Source organism: Penicillium psychrosexuale, assembly GCF_028828465.1.
Source record: "Penicillium psychrosexuale strain IBT 29551 chromosome Unknown utg000006l, whole genome shotgun sequence".
In the NCBI taxonomy this organism is placed as follows: domain Eukaryota; kingdom Fungi; phylum Ascomycota; class Eurotiomycetes; order Eurotiales; family Aspergillaceae; genus Penicillium; species Penicillium psychrosexuale.
Window position 1 is genome coordinate 855,041 of NW_026643191.1, and position 20,678 is coordinate 875,718.

At 46.8% G+C, this 20,678-nt stretch overlaps 8 protein-coding genes across 8 annotated transcripts; 4 read left to right on the forward strand and 4 right to left on the reverse strand.

Annotated features, from left to right (window-relative positions):
* Positions 1-53: 53 nt before the first annotated feature.
* N7518_010159 (uncharacterized protein) lies at positions 54-3,660 on the forward strand (the record flags this gene model as incomplete). The annotated part of the gene is made up of 5 exons (XM_057191085.1): positions 54-167; positions 283-309; positions 370-510; positions 570-3,497; positions 3,553-3,660. The coding sequence occupies 5 exons, from the start codon at positions 54-56 to the stop codon at positions 3,658-3,660; spliced, it is 3,318 nt and encodes a 1,105-aa protein (XP_057037221.1).
* Positions 3,661-4,173: 513 nt separating this feature from the next.
* Positions 4,174-5,586, forward strand: N7518_010160 (pepsin-like aspartic protease; the record flags this gene model as incomplete). The annotated part of the gene is made up of 3 exons (XM_057191086.1): positions 4,174-4,515; positions 4,574-5,446; positions 5,500-5,586. The coding sequence occupies 3 exons, from the start codon at positions 4,174-4,176 to the stop codon at positions 5,584-5,586; spliced, it is 1,302 nt and encodes a 433-aa protein (XP_057037222.1).
* A 2,757-nt stretch (positions 5,587-8,343) lies between these two features.
* Positions 8,344-9,350, reverse strand: N7518_010161 (uncharacterized protein; the record flags this gene model as incomplete). Its single annotated transcript, XM_057191087.1, is given in 3 exon segments — positions 8,344-8,681; positions 8,741-8,978; positions 8,994-9,350. Coding segments are annotated over 3 exon segments (933 nt in total), but the record flags the coding sequence as incomplete, so codon positions are not given.
* A 905-nt stretch (positions 9,351-10,255) lies between these two features.
* On the reverse strand, positions 10,256-11,530 carry N7518_010162 (LysM peptidoglycan-binding domain-containing protein; the record flags this gene model as incomplete). The annotated part of the gene is made up of 1 exon (XM_057191088.1): positions 10,256-11,530. One exon carries the CDS (start codon positions 11,528-11,530, stop codon positions 10,256-10,258), a length of 1,275 nt encoding a protein of 424 aa, XP_057037224.1.
* Positions 11,531-12,217: 687 nt separating this feature from the next.
* On the reverse strand, positions 12,218-12,836 carry N7518_010163 (uncharacterized protein; the record flags this gene model as incomplete). Its single annotated transcript, XM_057191089.1, has 2 exons — positions 12,218-12,498; positions 12,557-12,836. The coding sequence occupies 2 exons, from the start codon at positions 12,834-12,836 to the stop codon at positions 12,218-12,220; spliced, it is 561 nt and encodes a 186-aa protein (XP_057037225.1).
* A 531-nt stretch (positions 12,837-13,367) lies between these two features.
* Positions 13,368-13,682, forward strand: N7518_010164 (uncharacterized protein; the record flags this gene model as incomplete). The annotated part of the gene is made up of 1 exon (XM_057191090.1): positions 13,368-13,682. One exon carries the CDS (start codon positions 13,368-13,370, stop codon positions 13,680-13,682), a length of 315 nt encoding a protein of 104 aa, XP_057037226.1.
* Positions 13,683-14,866: 1,184 nt separating this feature from the next.
* On the reverse strand, positions 14,867-16,479 carry N7518_010165 (uncharacterized protein; the record flags this gene model as incomplete). Its single annotated transcript, XM_057191091.1, has 6 exons — positions 14,867-14,917; positions 14,980-15,155; positions 15,228-15,565; positions 15,752-15,795; positions 15,843-15,970; positions 16,035-16,479. 6 exons carry the CDS (start codon positions 16,477-16,479, stop codon positions 14,867-14,869), a joined length of 1,182 nt encoding a protein of 393 aa, XP_057037227.1.
* Positions 16,480-17,709: 1,230 nt separating this feature from the next.
* N7518_010166 (uncharacterized protein) lies at positions 17,710-18,666 on the forward strand (the record flags this gene model as incomplete). Its single annotated transcript, XM_057191092.1, has 1 exon — positions 17,710-18,666. The coding sequence occupies one exon, from the start codon at positions 17,710-17,712 to the stop codon at positions 18,664-18,666; it is 957 nt and encodes a 318-aa protein (XP_057037228.1).
* Positions 18,667-20,678: the final 2,012 nt, after the last annotated feature.

Here is a 20,678-nt window from a genome sequence, read left to right on the forward strand (position 1 = left end):
TAAATACGTGCTTAAATAGCCAGCGCACCTATTCTGTTCACCACAGATAAAACATGGCTCCTGCCCTCGCGTCTGATCCTGTCTCGCAGGCGAATACTCCTATGACTGATACAAATGACGACACGGTCCCCTTGGTGCCCGTGGATAGTGCCGACGCGCAAATGACGGTATGTGAGGTTGTGTCTACTCGCTTGTATAGAATGAACTTCTGCATGATTTCTTATGTGTTTTTTTTGCTTTTTTTGCTTTAAGCTCATGCTAATTTTCACTTTCGCAATCTAGAGCCGCCAAGACACCCCAGATTACACGGTAAAGACACCTTTGGTTCACAACGCTGTTTATTAGAGGGCGTTACTAATCATTTGATAGGACTCTGACACAAATGCAAACACCACTGCAAGCAGCGTTGCGGGCGACGCCGCGGCCGATGGACGTAGGCGCAGATCTGAGGCCAACCACCTCAGAAAAAGCATCCTAGGCAAGAAGCATGGCCGCCTCGATAATACAAAGGTATGGACTATAACGTAAGATTGCTGATGACCCATTTGCTGATACATGGTGTTTCGCAGGAGGATGATTCGATTCGCCGATTCCGATACCTTCTCGGTCTCACTGACCTGTTCCGCCACTTCATCGAGACGAATCCAAACCCTGAGATTAAGCAGATTATGGCGGAAATCGACCGACAAAATGCAGAGGCAGAGGAAAAGGCCCGCAAGGGTACTAAGCGCACTGGGGGTGCTGGTAGTGAGCGGCGCCGCAGGACCGAACAAGAGGAAGACGCAGAGCTGCTACAAGATGAGAAGCAGGGCGGCAATACCACTACTGTCTTCCGAGAGTCACCATCATTTATCCGTGGTGAGCTACGTGATTACCAGGTTGCAGGCTTGAACTGGCTAGTTTCGCTACATGAGAACGGTATTTCGGGTATCCTGGCCGATGAGATGGGTCTCGGTAAGACCCTGCAAACGATTTCATTCCTGGGCTATCTACGTTACATTCGTGATATCAACGGACCTCATTTGGTCGTCGTGCCGAAGTCAACCCTGGACAACTGGAAGCGAGAGTTCGCCAGGTGGACCCCGGACATCGATGTCCTGGTGCTGCAGGGTAACAAAGAAGAACGACAGCAGTTGATCAATGAGCGCTTAGTCGAGGAAAAGTTCGATGTTTGCATCACCAGTTACGAGATGATCCTCCGTGAGAAGTCGCACCTGAAGAAGTTCGCCTGGGAATACATTATCATCGACGAGGCCCATCGGATCAAAAACGAAGAATCATCGTTGTCACAAATCATCCGCCTTTTCAACTCCCGCAATCGGCTACTGATTACTGGTACTCCGCTACAAAACAATCTGCATGAACTGTGGGCTTTACTCAACTTCCTTCTTCCCGATGTCTTCGGCGATTCGGAGGCGTTTGACCAGTGGTTCTCCAACCAAGATTCCGACCAAGACACCGTGGTACAGCAACTTCACCGTGTTCTCCGGCCTTTCTTGCTTCGACGTGTGAAGAGTGATGTCGAGAAGAGTTTACTGCCGAAAAAGGAACTAAATCTCTATGTTCCTATGTCCGAAATGCAACGGAGGTGGTACCAGAAAATTCTTGAGAAAGACATTGATGCCGTCAACGGCGCCGCTGGGAAGCGCGAGTCCAAGACCCGCCTGTTGAACATTGTCATGCAACTGCGGAAGTGTTGCAACCATCCTTACCTGTTCGAGGGAGCTGAACCAGGTCCTCCATATACGACTGACGAACATCTTATTTTCAACTCCGGAAAGATGGTCATTCTGGACAAACTTTTGAAGCGCATGCAAGCGGACGGTAGTCGTGTCCTTATCTTCTCTCAGATGAGTCGTGTACTAGATATCTTGGAAGATTATTGTTGTTTCCGAGACTACAACTACTGCCGTATCGATGGTACCACGGCACACGAGGACCGCATCGCTGCCATTGATGACTACAACAAGCCCGGTTCCGACAAATTCGTTTTCCTTCTCACCACCAGAGCGGGTGGTCTGGGTATCAACTTGACCTCAGCCGATATCGTGGTTCTCTTCGACAGTGACTGGAACCCGCAAGCTGATTTGCAAGCCATGGACCGAGCCCACCGCATTGGTCAAACCAAGCAGGTTAAAGTTTTCCGGTTTATCACAGAGAACGCCATTGAAGAGAAGGTTCTGGAGCGAGCAGCTCAGAAACTGCGCTTGGATCAGCTTGTCATCCAACAAGGTCGTTCCGGACAACAGGCCGGAAAAGCATCTTCGAAAGACGACCTCCTTGGTATGATTCAGCACGGTGCTGCCAACGTCTTCAACACCAAGGGTGAAGATGCAACCGAGCTCGCCGAAGATGAGGATATCGAGACTATCCTGCGTAAAGGCGAAGAACGAACTGCAGAGCTCAGCAAGAAGTACGAGACCCTCGGCATTGATGACTTGCAGAAATTCTCCTCTGAGAGTGCATATGAATGGAACGGCAAAGATTTCACCGAGCGGAAGAAGGATATCGGCATCAGCTGGATCAACCCAGCCAAGCGTGAGCGCAAAGAGCAATTCTATTCCATCGATAAATACTACCGTCAAGCCTTGGCCACTGGAGGCCGAACCGCCGACACAAAGCCCAAGGTACCACGTGCTCCTAAACAAATCACTGTCCACGACTGGCAATTCTTCCCCCCTGGTCTCCACGAGCTCCAAGAAAAGGAGACGGCCTATTTTCACAAGGAGATTGGTTACAAGGCTCAATTGCCTGAAGGGCCCGAAGAGGAGCTTAGTGACAGAGAGGCTGAGCGGGACCTTGAGCAACAGGAAATTGACAACTCTGTCCCGCTTACTGAGGAAGAGCAAGCCGAGAAAGCTCGTATGTCAGAAGAAGGCTTTGCAACCTGGAACCGACGCGATTTCCAGCAATTTATCAACGGATCTGCCAAGTTTGGTCGCACTGACTACAAGGGTATCGCTACTGAGGTGGATAGCAAGGATCCCAATGAGATCAAAGAATATGCCGAAGTCTTCTGGCGCCGATACACCGAGATCCAGGACTATCCGAAGTATCTCCGAGTCATCGATCAGGGTGAGGAGAAGGTGCGGAAGATAGATCATCAGCGGAAGATGCTCCGCAAGAAGTTGGAGATGTACCGCGTGCCGCTACAGCAGCTCAAGATCAACTACACCGTGTCCACTACCAACAAAAAGGTCTACACCGAGGATGAGGACCGATTCTTGTTAATCATGCTGGACAAGTATGGAGTCGAGGGTGAGGATTTGTACGAAAACATTCGTGAAGAGATTCGTGATTCGCCTTTGTTCCGATTCGATTTCTTCATGCTGAGTCGGACACCCGTGGAAATTGGTCGCCGCTGCACTACTCTTCTGAACACTGTGGCGAAGGAGTTCGACCCCAGTGAGGGCAAGGGCCGTGGTCGTGATCGTGATGAGGAGGAAGAGATAGAAGAAGCGCCCCCTGCCAAGAAGAAGGCTAAGAACGGGGCTGCTGTAAGTTTTGTCTGATCGATTTATCTATTATTTTGGGTTCTAACTTCTTTCACAGCCGACCAAACAGGTCAAGGCCGTCAAGGGTGGTAGCAAGACTGCTTCTGCCACCAGCTCCCGGGCCCCCAGTGCTCCCGCAACTAAGTCTAAGACTCGCAGGAGATAATCGTGTGGATTGAGTGTCCACGGGTGTGTACGTTGCTAGTTTGCTACGGTTGTTATTGGTGATTCGGGTATTAGGGACGGTTTTGTTAGGGATCGGCGCAGATGATGTTTTAATGTACTTTTGTAATTGAAATAGAGTTACTTGTTCTACTTGCAAAGGCTTATCGTGTATTTTCCTGTATAATCCCTGCATATTCCGAAAACCCCCGCCTGACCGGAGTCCGCAACGCCGTGCAGATCGGATGCCACCCTGGCGCCATATCACGCTGCTGAAACAACACTAACCCTGAGTCGCCTGCAATGACGGAAATTCAGGTTTCTAGACTTGGTTTCCATCCAAAAAATGACTAGCCTCCTCTCTAAACGTCGCAATACTTAAAAGCCATGACGACGCTTGTTTCAAGCCCCAGTTCATTGCATGATAACATCCTATAGTATAAATACTTAGGGAGACCCCGCGCTCTAGCCATCCATGCTCAAATTTCTCAAATCAAAACTATCCAAGTCCCCCACCATGCCTAGAATCAACCTCATCGCGAACCCGCACTACCAGAAGTCCGGCACGAAGTCGTACTTGTATGCTATGCGCAAGTATCACTTCACGCCGACTAAGGAAGGCCCGTATTTTCTCGGTACCAGGATGGTGCAAAGTGGCCGACAGTACACCAATAAGCCCGTGGGAGGCCGTGCTCGGTTGCAGCAGGTGCTGCAGAAGAAGGATGCTACTAGCGATCAGGTTGGGCAAGTGAGTGCCAACGACGTGCAGAATGATTCGATGTATCTTGCACAAGTTGCTATTGGCACACCTGCCCAGACGCTCAGTTTGGACTTCGATACCGGATCTGCGGATCTGTGGGTAAGTGGATTTCTTTCGTTCTTCTCCGTGCGATATGAACGTTGCTAAGATTGTCTAGGTTTGGTCCACGGAGTTGCCGTCTAAGACTTTGTCGGCGTACAAAAACCATACAATCTTCGATCCGACCAAGTCGAGCACGTACAAAGAGAAAGAAGGCTCATCGTGGCAGATCAAGTACGGTGATGGCTCTTCTGCCTCTGGCTCGGTCGGCAACGATAATGTCAATATCGGTGGGCTGGTGGTCAAAGGCCAGGCCGTTGAGATCGCTGATTTATTGTCCGAGCAATTTGAACAAGGTGCTGGCGATGGGTTGCTGGGACTTGCGTTCGGTAATATCAATACCGTCAAGCCCGAGCCCGTCAGCACGCCTGTGGAGAATATGATTTCGCAGACCGATATCCCGAAGTCGGCTGAGCTCTTCACCGCGAAGTTGGGGTCGTGGAGAGACTCTGATGAGCCGGATAAGGGCGAGTCGTTCTATACTTTCGGTTATATTGATCAGGACACGGTGAAGGCCGCCGAAGCAGAGATCTACTACACTCCCGTCGATAACAGTCAGGGATTCTGGATGTTCGATTCTGCCTCGGCGACGGTGAATGGGAAGTCGATTGCCCGGGCTGGAAACAAGGCTATTGCGGATACAGGAACTACCTTGGCGTTGGTGGACGATGAGACTTGTCAGGCCATTTATGATGCTATCCCGGGGGCAGAGTATGACAATGAGAGCCAGGGATGGATCTTCCCATCCAACACACCGGCTAATAAGTTGCCTGTTATATCTTTTGCTGTTGGTGATACGCAGTTTGTTGTGCAAAAGGAAGATCTTGGATTTGCTGAGGCCAAGTCTGGTTATGTCTACGGAGGCATCCAGAGTCGTGGCACTATGACCATGGACATCCTGGGAGATACTTTCCTGAAGGCTATCTATGCAGTGAGTGACATATTCTTGGAGTTTACAATCGCACAAGCTAACGATAATTACAGGTCTTCGATGCCGGCAATCTTCGCTTTGGTGCTGTGCAGCGAAAGGAGCTGCATCAGAATCTCTCTGTGCCTCCGGAGTCAAGCTAGGCATATGATATGTATCATGTAAACGGCGGACCTGTGAATTACTATATGCGGTTAGTTTTGCCTCTTTTAGTTTAGCGCCCCAATACATCGTTCTGTAAGCTCCGCCTTCAGTTGAGACACGCTTCCAAACCGCTTTTTATGCCGCTCTCGGGACCGCTCTTGGGACCGCTCTCATTTTGGGTTGACCGAGGACCGCTTCTAAGACCGCCTTGATGACCGCCCCTGGGGCCGCCTTAAGTCAAGCCGCTCACAGAACCGCTCTTAAGACCGCTCCACAGACCGCTTCTTTGACCGCATTCGTAACTTACATTACGATAATGCTATATGATTCTATGTAATTTACGTGAAATTCACTTACGGAAGTCTTGGCTAGTTCTTCTGGCATGCACCAGGCGCCTAGAAATCCCACAACTTCGGATCGCTGGTAGTAATCTACATGTGAGAATGCTACCTGTACTTTCTACATCAAGTCATGTATCTGCAACGATGGAAGAAGCGTATATAATAGCGAATTATAACCAGACCAAGTTACCGTCGCACGCAGTAGGTACTTGAATATCTCAGAGTCAAGGCTGAATTGTAAATTGCCTACAGCTAGTATATGAAAGTCGATTCTTGGGGAAGAGGCAAGTATAATAGGAACTTCTTCTGTCGCAAGCTCTGTACGCTGAATGTCTCTGCTTTGTACATCCTGGATGAAAGTTCTAGAATGAACAAAAGCCCTAAGGGCCATTCTTCTCCTTAGAGCCATTAATAGAATAGGATCCAAACTCCTAGAGATATGGTGCGTGCTCTTGTACGCTTTGATTCGATTGGCGAAAGGAGCGACATCCCAACCAGTCTTCTGAAAGTGGCCAGCCTTCTGAAGTAGAGGTCATGATTTATGTTTGGCTACTTTTTTTTTATGCGAAAGGTGAGGTGAATATTTGCAACTCAATCAGAAGCATACTTACGCTTGTTCTTTGAGATGTTTCTCTTCTTCCTTATGCTCTTTGGCGACTGCTTCTACCATGATTCGGTTGTGATCTGAAGTAAGCGCTTACTACGAGCGATAATGTCTAAACACTGGCACTGACGAAGACAGCAGGATTTTGGTAAGGAATATTATCTAATGAGACTCGAGAGACATGAAAGTCCTGTATTTCAGATCGGATCTAACATTTTTTGAAATCTTTATCGCCAATTTGACAGCAGTAATATTTAAAGACTCGCACGCCTAGTGGCTGGAAATTTGCCTCTGTATTGCTTAAGTGGCCGCCAAAAGATATCTTAAATCGACACAAGCCCTCATTTATCTAAACTAGCGCGTCATAGGCTCGCTCACTAACGAACGATCAATCAATAGAATCACTAAATTAATCAGTTCAATGATACAAGAATGTTGAACTCAATGGTCTGGCGCGTAATATTCTTCCCGAAGGTCAACCAGTATGCACCGGAACTCCTGAATTTGGTGATTCAGCAGCCATGGACCCGATTGTTCCAGATCTTGAAAAGGGCAATCATTGGAAGGCTATTTCATACTCCCCGTCCACTTCTCCAGTTAGCATTCAGCCGTTACCTTGCTCCTGTCGTGCTTCCCGCCGCAATACAAGCCATCAATGATACCTATCTTTGGCATTCGCGGCACATTTAAACTGGACAAGTGGTTTAACATGAAGGTCATTGATTGAGCAAAGCATCGGGGATTGAAATATGCGTGAAAATTTGATAAATCATTGAAAAGGTCTTCGCCATACTTTGGAGTTTCAAATTCTCGAGTTCGGTACTGTATTCTGTTGCATTACGACTGCTTTTTGGCAATGGTAATTCATTGATAACAAGTATCATAAAAGGATGCAACAAAATTTGTAGAATAACCCAGCCACAAACGAGTTAATCGCACAGACAATGCCACTCTGCGAAAATTGGGATGAAGATAGAAGAGCCGCCGTACTTACAGTGGATTTCGAAAACAGATTTTCCTCCAGACACACACGTTTAATATCCAGAGACTCACTTTGGCCCCTAGTCCGAGTCGGCCGGGCTCTAGATTGTCCCGTAGCCAATAGTAAGACGTGATTCCCACGGGAAGGGGCTTTATATAGCCAGAATAATCCTAACGCAAGATTTGTAAGGGACTTGGAAAGAAAGCGTGTGTGTCCGGGGGGTAATCTATTTTCGAGATTCTCTGTACATCAATAGGTCAAGATTGGTTTGATATTGATAGCCATTTGCTGACTAGAACAGACGGAATCCGTCAGAATAAAAGTCTAATTTCCGAAGCTTCGAAAGAGTGCCAAATGCTCCTCGAAAGGTTTTGCACGTAAAAGCAACGTGTACAGTACCTGGACTTGAATGTACACGATAACTCGATGATTGGATGAACGTCTGTTATTGAACTTGTCTTGCGACTAATTCTTTATACTTAATTTCCACCAGAGTAACTTCTCAATTGTCGTGGCGTACAATTTACACATTCAGACTCCTGTGTACACTAGGGACGGGACTCAGAGCTGAACTTTGACGTCAATTGTCTGAAATTTGATACCCTCAAGTTTTGAATAGAAACCGAAAATGAACCGGAAAATTTTCTAACATTTGTGTTATGATTGCAATGTAAGCAGCTTGCCGCTAGAGAAATCGAAAGAAAAGTTGTCCAATTACGATAGGCATCGCCATCCTTACTGAGCAACCAGACATGCTGCTCATCTTTTTGTATTCAAAAAGCTGCCTATCATCGACGGGCTGGATGGGTCGCATTGGAGAATGATGTTCTTATATACGATGAGAATGAGTTTCGATTCGGTGATACACGATTGTATTCGTCAAGTTGATAAGCGATTTCAACTCTTCTGGACTTGGCCTTTGCTGAAAAGGGGTTGTCTGGGACATCAGCCTTGATACATTGAAGAGGAGGGGGGCAATCACCTGCAGGATCTCTCTCAAAGGGCGTTTTCTAAGCTGATCAGGCAGATTTTCAATCTCGACAGGCCACTTATGCGTCGAATGGCATTTACCCATCAGCTTGATTACAATATCCGCTAAAGCGTACAGCTTCATTGTCGCAGCATCCATTTCCCAAGCACTTATCTCGCAGCTGTCCTCGATACCCACTGGTGAATGGAACGGTTAGTAAGAAGTCTGAAAACTGGGGTTAATTTGATATGCGTACCTATCTTGACCTTGCCAGACTGAGTGAAAAAGATGGTATTCATTGTCAAAGTGGCCAGTACCCTCCCGCATTCAGCCAGGTACTGAATTCCTTCGAGTATCTGTTCATAATCAGCGATCGCTCGTATTGTGATATAATATGTAACTCTACTTACTGGCTTGACAATTGTAATGATCTCACTCGCCGTGATCACGAGCTTCGTTGCCAGAATCTGAGTGACGGAAACTTCTACATGCTCCTAGGCCAAAAACACCGAATCATCATGATGATAGCATCCAAGTAATGACCGGAAAATGGGGTGAGAGATGCGATTCAGCGTTCGTTGCAATCCAAGGTCGGAGAATGCTTGCAGCTCCAGTTTCTGCACTTGGACAAGTCTGCCTTTGTCTTCCTTGTATCGAGCCAGCACATATGGATGATCCAATTTGATATTTGCAATGGGCTCAAGTATGCTCCATGGATCTTCATGCAAGGCTCCCGAACTCGAGCGATATTTCTCGTTATCAAGCGTTGCCGTCTTCTCTTTGGTTCTCAACGGCTTCGGGAAAGCTTGATCCACTGTAGATGTCTCGGAGACTGAATCAGCTTGAAGGGGCGGTGCTTTACTGACCTATATGGTAGGAGGTCTGCGATTATGCTTGCTGGCGCTCATACTTCTAGGCGTGCACTTCCAATGAATTAAACTTAGAACGTCAGGTCATCTGGGTGAATAGAAACTCCTATCGATGAGGGAACTGAGCTTCTTATATACAAGAGCAGGTACAAAGACCTGACGTTAGTCTTCATTTATCAACCCCATCTCCGCCGTAAGTCTTTTGCGTAAAGTTTTTGAGGCAGCATGCGCGATTCAACCTTAACGTCAATTTGACCTCAACACAAAGTTCATTTCAGCAAAGAGCTTTAACATCAACACCTGGACCTAGGTCGCTAGTCATGTCACACTTTTTTTCACTAAAAGTCAGCTTTGCGTAAATAGGTGAGAAGGTTTGTACTGCGTTGACAGCGTTGCAAAATGGCGGATCTGTTTTTGGCACACACTGTCAGATAAAAGCGACAGCACCCAGAAGTTTTCCTTCTGAATTTGCACGTTTCTCGTTGGCATTTTGGTTGCTTATTTTTGGGTCATTGGCAGCACAATTTCGGCATGAATTTATTCATTTTCCCCGCAGCACTCTTTTTACGATTTTGATATGTACCACGGCTTGCTTGGGAGCACATCTACAAGCAGACAATCCTGTGGTTGATCTAGGATACGCACAATATCAAGGATATTACAACAGCACGTCGAGGCTGAATGTTTTTTTGGGGTAGGTCGCTGATTACGCTTACCTCAAGAATTCCACAGAATACTGACCCATTCCTACTTGTTGCCAGGATTCGATATGCGACCCCTCCGGTAGGACGAATGCGATGGCAAGCTCCGCAGCCTCCTGTTATCAACCGGACCACTATCATTCGTGCAACTCATCAGCCGCCACTCTGTCCTTAGTCAGGCGCCGCTCAGCTTCCTAAAGTCTATGGATTTAACTCGGACTTAGGTGACGAGGATTGCTTATACCTGAACGTTTTCGCGTCACTAAGTGCGCGGGATCTCCCCGTTCTTATCTGGATTCGTAAGTCAAGACCCCCTGGCATTGGGGGTTCTCCAGAGCTCAAACAGATAGTAGATTCTGCTTGTAGATTAGCACATCCCATCCAGCCCCAGGTGTCTTTGTTGTAGCTCTCAATTTTGTCTTGAGTGGTGTGCCAAGTTGTCGCGAGGTCGGGGCAGTCATCACCACTCTTGACAGTGTAGCTGTAGCAAGTTCCATCTGAAGAGGGCTGAGGTGACAGGTCTGGTACTGAACCTTCACTGCAGCAAATGATTTCACCAACGGCCAAGGAAGAGCAAAGTGTCGAGCTTGGATTGTATGTGGACAGCTGAGCAGCAGTGATACCACATCTGGAGGCCAGGCTAGCGCAACCATCCCCAGAAACAACAGTCGTGTAAGAGCAAGCATCGGCCCTCTTTTGTACTCTCTTACCATTGATGGTTGTGATATTCTGTCTGGGCGACTGTCGAAATTTTACGTCGCTAACAACATCGGTGTTGGTGAACTCCTCAACGCACGTAGCATTTGACCAACTTTGTACGGCTGACTGAACAGTTCGATATTCATTTTGCTCCGATATCATCAACCCATTTGTCCGTGATGCATCTCGGGTACTTCCACAAACTTGAGCGCTGAAGGTGCCGCCAGCAATGGATTCCTGATTGCTGGACACCTGAGATATAAGATTGCGTGTCGCTGTGAGACTATCGAAGGCAGCACCAATGTACAAGGCGGCAACAAAACCCTCGTAATGGGCAAACAGTATTGTCGAATTTCCACAGCTGGGATCATTCTCGACTTGGCTTTGCAATGCGAGCAAGACCTGAGAGATCGCGGAAGATGAAGCAGAATCAGGGTCTTTTGAGTCCCAGGCCAAACGCAAGTTCTCGGAAAAAGAAGTCATAGAGGAGCATGTAGAAGACACAGTGCCGTTGCTTGAAGCGTCGCCGGCGGTACAGGCTTTGATAACCTGATGATTATCCAAGTCATTGTGAATGTTGAAGCTGAATAGGACTGGGGATAGACAGATATCGAGGCGGTCAAGCGAATGGTAAGAAGTCCAGTCACTCACCTGAGCACCAGAGATAGAGCAAGACTGTGGGCATCGTTGGATCTGGGAGTCGAAGGCTGCTGCTATGACTCCGTCTGGAGCCAAAAGCAGAGCCCCCAAGGCCAGACTTGGAAGCAGATTCTTCATGGTGCTGAGACTCTGACCAAGTAGAGCATGGCCTTTCGAAGAGAAGGACTAGATATTTATATTTTCCTTTTGCAGATGCTACTACTCTATATCGAAGGCTGCGAATAGCTCCTGAAACCCGCTCCTGGAAGTAACCCTGTGGCGTGTTCACTAGTCCCTTCATTTCGCTTGCTGGAGTCAAGTCGATAGAGTGGGGCATGGGCTAGTGTAAGGGCAAGATACATGTAGGCTTTGTACGCCCTAGTACGGCCTGTATACTCTGGGAGGTACCCACACTTGAGGCTAACTGTGTCTGGATTTGATGTGATGTAGTATTTCCAGATACACGTATAGGAGTTCCCTAGCCAGTATTCACCAATTGCATAGTAACTCACAATTAAAAACTGTTTTACCTGATTTTACGTACATAATTTTTCATGTAAATGTGTGCATACTTTGTAACATGCAGGGAAGAAGGGTTATAATTTTAGTAAATACGAACTAAAAGCACTAGTACCAAAACGGAACTTGGACCGGTAGGGTCGAGCCGGAGATTAGATACTAAAGGATCTAAGGCCTCAATATGAAATAGATCATATGAAATCACTACATTCTTGACTAAAAAATCAACAGTAGTTAGGTAATATGTCTTTGATAGAAGACACCCGCGGCAGCATACACTCTGACCGAAAATCAAACAACCACCCGTCAAGGAAGGTCAAGAAAAGGGCAATATTTCGGGTTGGCGTAGAAAGTTCCTCCTAGCCTTTCAATCACCAAGCAACGCTCCTCCATGGTACGGGCATTTTGTAGCATTGCTCCACCTTTCTTACTAGCGCCCTCTTTTGTTGTCTTCCAAACCCACGCCCCACCATCCGGAGTCCAACCGACCCGAACATAATTGTTAGACCTTTCATCAAGCATGCCGGACATTCCACTTTCAAGCCATGCCAATTCGGTTGGCCACCATGTCGGGCTAAGATATCGCACTATTAGGAGTTAGAAATATATAGCGTTCTAATAAAGGTATTGTTTGATGTAACTTACTACGATCGCAATGTGCATTCTCCTTTTGTTGCCAGTTGGGATCGGAATTTGTTGGACGCCTTGTATTGTTGAATGGGTCCAATTCCAAGAACTCTATCTCCACTCGGCTAGAGACATCAAGCGTATAGATTCCGCCTTGGGAGGGCCATCCTTTGACAGTCACGCCAGGACCAGACGAATAATATATCCAGAACTGCGGCTCTCCTAGAAACCGATCCTGAGGGGTAGTCCATTCGCTGCTCACTTCTTGGAGCAGTTCCTGGAGCGCGTCCTGGGGCATTGTGGGTGGAATTTGAGGGGCGGAACCCTCCGGCTTAATTTGATAGCCTAGCCAGCCAGCTGTAACTGATATGAGCAGTGGGATCACAGCCCACCAGTTCAACATTTCCCAGTTTTAGAGAGAGATAAGTCAGAAGGGACAATATCAGGGTTCTGGGATATAGATAGACGTGTGCCCTCATTAAAGAAGAAACATAAAGTTTAGGCAGAGATGATTGCAGCTTCTCAGTGATTCAAGCAGGCAACCGATAAGTCAGCAGGTTTCGCTAAGATAACTCTACCGTTTTGCAGGTCGTTATGTTGACGAGATGCGGTGTTCAATGAAACGTGCGATACAGAAAGTAAACAAACTAACTAACTATCACGTGATATGTACGAATGTTAGCCTTTAGGTGTGCGTTGCCTTGTGGTACAACTCAACCCTTTACCCCGCTTTACCACTTGATTCTCAAATAACGAGCTTGCCAACGGCAAGAGCTACGATAAATTCCATCAAGCTTGATATTCCACGACCAAGTTTCAGCGACTCAAAATGGAGTACGAAAAACACTTCATTCCTCTGGAATCCGATCCTCAAATCTTCACGAATTTGATGCACAACATGGGTATTCCTCAGATTTTCAAATTTATTAATATTTGGTCTCTGGAAGCAGATCAACTGGATAACATTCGTTTTGGTATCCAAAATCCCGTCGAAGCCTTGATCCTTATATTACCTAACTACCCTGCGTATGCAGAGCAGAGAATCGAACACAGCATTCCCAAAGAAGGCATCCTCTGGCTGAAACAGACTATAAACAATACCTGCGGTCTTATGCTATATTGCATTGCGTTTGCAACACTTTAGACACCAAAGAAATCGGTAGGACATTATGCTTCACCCCGCGTGGCATATAATATCAACTGAAAATAATAGATCCAGGCTCCTTCATTGATAGTTTTATAAAAGAAAAACCAGCCGACCGTACCAATTATCTACAAAATTCACATAAATTGGATTTGATCTATCGCAATGCTGCGTTAAATGGCTCTTCAGAGCCTCCTGCTGCTGATACTGAAATCGACCATCACTATATATACCTGGTCAGGCGTTTAGGTTGTCTTTACGAGTTAGATGGAGACAGAACTAGGCCAATATACCGAGGTAATGTAGAAGATGATAAAGACATATTATCAGAAAGGGGCTTCAATATTCTCAAAATGTATATAAACAGCTGTCCCGAGGGAAGCTTCAGTCTACTAGCTCTGGTAAATTCTAGCTAGTGTGAAATTAGAATATTGCTCGACTGGAGACAAAGCATCTACAGACATATTATCATCGGTAAGAACGCTCCAGTCCAAGGCAGGGTAGCTGAAGAGACTTCGGAGATCACATGTTCCCCATGACGCTGCAATGTGGAGTGGCGTCCATCCTTCATGATCCTTAGCATTGACATCAACTCCCCTTTGAAGCAAATGCTCAATGACCTCTAGAAACCCCGCTCTCAAGAATTGCGACCTCGGCCCGGCAACTGCAAGGTGCAGTAAAGTAGAGCTTCCTCGCTTAGTGGTAGTAGCTCGATAGGGATCAGCACCATAGTCCAATAGGATCTGCGTTACACCAGACCAGCCAAACTCGACAGCCCACATAAGCGGTGTTCTGCCACGAATATCAATGCAATTGATAAGGGTATCGAGATCATTTCGTTCCAATGAGTTGAGATAGTCCTCTAGGGATACTTCCTGGTTTATACGCAGTAGAACTTGGTGAAGTTCTGTAAACCCTCGAGTGTTCAAATACTACGTCCCACTTTCGCTAAGGGTCAAATTAAAAAGAACCCCAATATCCTCACAAAATTTGCCAAATTCCAGCGCAGAACCACCTGACATTGCGGTACATATTAAGGCAGAATCAAGCATTGATTCCATCGGGCTACTACAAAAGCAGGGTCAGAGAAGTCGCGCTAGAATCGTCGGGAGGAACGAAACCTACTTCCCGATATCGTCAATCCACTGAGTATTTACCCCAATTGAAACCAACCAGGAGCAAATTTACATGGCTCTGTCAGGGCCGTGGGCTTTCCAGCAGTAGTATGACGCATACTGATTATTTTGTTAGCGTCAAATTAACGATTTAGATACAACGAATAAAGAAAAAGCCTCACGTAGAGCAGCCCAAGACCATAGGGGTCTACATCATGAATCGATGCGTTCCCGCTTCTTAGAAGAGCCATAAGTGCCGGAATATCTCCGTCTTGTACTACAGCAAATATTGCCGATTCATATGGCCTCTCGAAAATCAACGTGGAATTTCGGTTAAAAGTATCCTCGATCAAGATACCTGTACAGGGGGTGGTTGCTAAACCTGGTTTTGTCAAATATGTTTGGTACAAAGTGATAATGGTGTACTTACCACATGGGAAAGCGAAAGGTGGGGATCTGGTTGATTCCGAGATGTAGACTGATGAAGGGTTTAGATGTGATTGGTCGTGCAACCTGTGGAGCTGATAGTTATCATTGCCCACTTGGAGGGCATTAGGTTGCAGCATGGTGGATGTCGCATCACAGGTTGCAGCAACCACCATGCCCTTCTGAGATTCGAACGCCTGATGAATATTATTCGACTCTTGTGAGCAGGTCAGACCCAGGTGATTGTTTTCTTCCAAGCCATTATCGTCCTCTACCATTGTAGTCTCATGTGATTCAGCTTGCGTATAACTCGAGAAAAAGCCTCGTTGCTCTTTATCAGAGCTGTTTATATGGGACTGTTGTTGGGCTTCACGGGATTTTAGCACCAAGAGAGTTAAAACACCCACAATTCAACAATTGTGCTCACCATCGAGTTCGCCCTGGGGCTTCTCGAATGACAATATTAGCGACCGCAATATAAGACTAGCACCGGCTAATGTGAGCATAGAGTGTTTTTAAACAACCTACATTGGAGTCGGCTCTTTTTCGCTTTTTTTGACATCGATCAAGATCTGCCATATTTAGTAAATCTACCGAAGACAATAATTAGAAGCCTTACCAGACGAAAGGTCGCGAAATTGCTTTCCAAGGGGCGCGCAAAATAGCGTGCTTCGGTTTTGTACCACGTGCTGGACAATTTTCGCAGCTGCATGGACGCCAAGCTTTCGAAATTGGCGTTGAGAGATACTATGGAGGATTAGAAGCATATGAGCAGGTCCGGCATGTTCCAATACCATCCATAGCATTGCACTATGCGTATTCGAAGACCAGTTATCATGGCTTGGGATGACAGCATTTTCCATCACATCGTGGAGAATCGTAACGAACAGCTGTGCTCTTTGGGACCCAGGAACAACGGCGAAATCAGACAGTCCATTTTTCTTGATCTTATTAGCAGTGTTCTGGAATTTCTCATAAATTCCCCTTAGTTCGTTTCCACGACGTATGATTGTTTCTTTTGCCCTTTGAGATTTAAGATAAGATGGCTTGACCAGTGTGCCCTCCGAGGTGCCATTGGTGGTACTCCCCGTGCTTGGTTCAATCTCTCGCGCCGAAAGTTCAAACTCGATAGATCTTGCGGCGAAATTGATCTCCACTAGTAGTCGGCGTAAAGCGAGATTATCAATCCCCTCGTAGCCGCTTGTCCACCGCTTATGACTTCCATGTACAGAAATTAAAACCTCCACTGCCGCCATGGAGCGAAATGTACAGAAAGTGAGTTGGGCAGAAAGTGAGTCGACAGGATGGAAAGTATGTTGACGGTGCGGGAAGCGAGCTTGACAGGGTGGAAAGCAAGTTGGCTGGGGCTGAGCTACTTGCACTGTGGTACTAAGGGTGGGGTTTGCAATCAATAGTACTACACCCATAGAACATTTGGACAATTTTCGGTATCTTCGGGTAATGCCTAAACATATCCGTGTTGATCGACGGCGATCAGACATACCGTTTTTGGGTAACGCTTTACCCCACCCCCGTCAACTTGCTTTCCACGCTTCAAAAGTGGATCAACATTCAGGAAACCACACTTGAACTTCTAAAATATAAAATATAAAAGCCGAGTGGGCGTGAAGGGTCATCAAGTGAGGGAACTAATTTTCACTGGTTGGCACGCGTCGTCTTCCTTTAGTAAGCGCCCACGCTAATGCGGACAAGACAACAGCTCCAAGGATAGACCTTGTTCTGGCGCGTTGTCTCATGCAACTTGAATTCCCGCAAGCAATGTAGGCTGGACCGCTCAGAAAAGCCCAGAAAAACCCAGTCGGGTGATAGTGAAAGAAAACGGTGCACCATGAGCTGTTCCTAAGTATTCATTTCACAACTGGTCCTAGGAGACGACACCACAAATGCCGTCAAAAAGAGCGCAGTCCCGTGCGAGTTAGATCGCTCCACTTCTTCTCGGCGTCCCTGTTTATATACAGTAGTATTCAGGTAATAGATTTCGGGTTTTCGGGTTTACGGGTTGCGAGTTTTGGTGTAGTCCAGTCTGTCGACAAACGAGGATCGCAACTGGAATATTCATCATACTTGCTTATATGACTGATCTCAACCATGATCGTCAGGGTCTTAACGACTTCCTAAGCCCCGAACCTCTTTTTATTCGTACCTTCTAGAGTATTAAAAATTACACCATGAAGCACTCAGTTTGCTATGCCCGTACCAGTCCGTACTGTAACTTCCAATATAGTCCATAAAATACAGATTACTTCGTATTTGACAGTGCAAGATATCATTATCTACAGGCTTGGTACCGCTACATAGACTATTATCCGCTAGCCGTATACAGTCAAAGTGTGTTACTGCTAGCCAAGGAGCTGTACTTTTGATACTTTCCTTGGGACCCCCGCTCACCGCTCACAGCGGCAGTTATAAAGAACGGCACTTAACATTTGTCTTTATTCATTCCTTGGACATCAAGATCAATCAACATGTCACCGACTAATCTGCCTCAGCTGCACCTCAATGAGTCGATTCGGGTAGTGGATAAAAGCTCCTGGCTAATCTCAAATACGCTTCTTCTTACCCGTTCTTCGTCACCACCCCTGGGCAATGTTCCAACCGACCAAGCATGCTGGAGCGATAGCAATGGGGGTCATTTCGCCCTCTCCACTGCGCCTGAGCCTCTTCCTGATTCCAAGCCCCTCTCGGAAGACTCATCTTCTATCTCGAGGGTTCACGCAGTCGACAACCAGGCGGCCGTTTGGAGGGTAGGCGAAGCCTTTATCAAAGCGCATCACATGGAATATCCCGATGTAACCAGAGAGCATGTTACTCTACAATTTCTCAAAGATCAACAGCCGCAGGGCTTTGAATTTCCGAATGTACTCTATCATTTCGAGACTGACTCGCGATACTTCCTCGTTGTCTCGAGGGTTCCCGGCCAGCTCCTTCATGAGGCTTGGCCCAACATGGACGAAACCTCTCGCCAGTATTATATCGTCAAGGTGGCAGAAGTCTGCAATCGTTTAGCAACATGGAAAGGCGACATCATCAGTGGTGTGGACGGACACCAGCTGTTGGAGCGTTATCTCCTCAAAGACAACAGCAAGATGGCGGATGCCCTTACCCCACAACAGCTTCTGAAGAATTGTACTGAGATGTCTATGGATGTCTCTGCATTTGTCTTCTATCATTGCGATCTTGGTCCTACGAACCTTCTTGTCGATGTCTCGACAGGCTCGCTAGGCATCATCGATTGGGAGCTTGCTGGCTATGTCCCTATCGAATGGGTCAGAACAAAATTTCGAATATCTGCAGGAATGGATTTTGATTATGGGGATGAGGACTCTAAAAAGGACTGGCGCCGCAAGGTCGCCCAGCATCTGGAAAAGATGGGCTATAGCGATGTTCTGGATGCATGGTGGAAGTTTCAGGACAGCTCCTAGACAATGATATCAAAGTCCAACTATTTTGCAAGCAATACGCTCGATTACATGTTAATTTGCATCGCCCTTGCATACGTCTACGTTTTTCTGTGCCCCCTTCTCTCCCGCCCTCCGCCCCCAAACAAGAGGTAAGGAAGTAAAGGAGATAAAGCTATCATCAGGTGATATGGAAGGTGAAACACAGTCTAGCTAGATTTATGATATACGCAGCGCTAAAGATCGCACCCACGGTTTGGAGCAGGAAATTTTCAAGTTAAGACCAATATATTCCGTTGGGAAGCTAGCATATACACTATCAAGTATAAAGCAAAGACCTGCAGCAACCCTATCAGAACAGGAGTTAGTCTTTGAAAATAAATACTAAGGAAGGGAAGCCGCTTAGTGCACATGCCCCAGTTTCCCCAGAGCGAACATACTCTTGTCATGATCACGCAGACGATGCGACGCCCTTGCCACAGTGAGTGCAAGTCGTTAGCCAGTCATGTTATGCGTACCACAGTGGCCGCAATTGAGCTGATCGATCGGCTCGCTCAGGGTAGAGGCTGCCATTTTGCCAGCAGTGAATCTATTTAAATAGTCAGCCATGATTCTTGGCGAATAGAGACATCTTAATAAAGGTATGCCCACGTAAAAGAGAATATCAAAGTGATATGAGTTGGGAGGCAGTAAAGGCTATGAGTCGTACACCAAGGATTTGACGGGAGAATGGTCGAGGGAGGGATTCAAGGGGGCGAGCGGGCCTCTTAAGCAAATCCGCACTCTACAATTGATCTTGAGGCGAAATTGGTCCCTACTAGCAGTAGACGTAAAGTGAGATCATCAATACCCTCATTACCATCTGTTCACCGATTATGACTTCCATATACAGTGAGTAAAACCTCTGTTCCCGCCATCGGGCGAGGTGGACAGAAACTAAACTAGGCAGAAAGCGAGTCGACAGGGTGGAAAGCGAGTCGACAGGGTGGAAAGCAAGTTGACTGGGGCTGGGATTACTTGCATTTTGGGATTTGCAATCAATAGTACTATACCCGGCAGACGTTGATTGGGCAATTTTCAGTATCACCCTCGGTAACTATTTAACAGTAACTTCAAGTAATGCCTAAACGTATACGTGTTGGTCGACGGCGATCAGACATACCGTTTCTGGGTAACGCCTTACCCACGTTAGTGCCGATTGAATACACAAGCAATGAGACAGTGGCCCTAACAAGCGATAAAAACAAGATTAAGTCGCTTGCTAATAATCTAGACCTTCGACTATACTCCATTCTGCCGGGCCTTCGACGTGTCTGTGGCTCAGTGCGCTCCCGCTCCAGTGCCAAGAGCATGCACAATAGAAGGCCAAACTTCTCGGTTGCCTCTGGATACGTAAGGGACAGAATTATACTTTTGGCTGAGAGATTGGCTGTTCATGCGATGATGCAGCGTCATCTTCTCGACTTAGTCGTCTTGTAGATGAGCGGTGGTTGTCCACCATTTAAAAGAAAGGCCTCCTTTCCGGGAAACCATTTATCGCGAAGTAAAAGTGAACTTGGTGAAATGTCAACTAAGACTGACACTAGGAAGATGGAGCCTTTAGCAGTCAGTATCCCTCGCCATTCTGGAACCACCGTAACACTGACATATAGTATATAGACCATGCGTATCCAAACCTCCCTGGGTTGCGATCTTTGCACTCAAGGCTCGAACGGATGCCATGCCCTAGATCATATCCAATTGGAGATTCGATCAGTGGAGCACGGCCTTTATAATACAGTCCTCCTAGCCATTCCTCTGGGCAAAAGCCAGTTTGACCTTGCAGTTAAACAGGCCACTGTCAGGCAAATCAAAAACCACTTCACAGACCTAAGCCACTCGCGTCTAGTGAGCTATGATCCTCTTTTCGCAGCCGAATTCGGTCGTTCCTTTCCAGAAACCGCATTCAGTACTTTGACGCAAATGAGATATTAATACAACCTGGCGGCGAGTTCAATTCACATATCTAATGACCCACGCCTTATCAAATGGTTTAA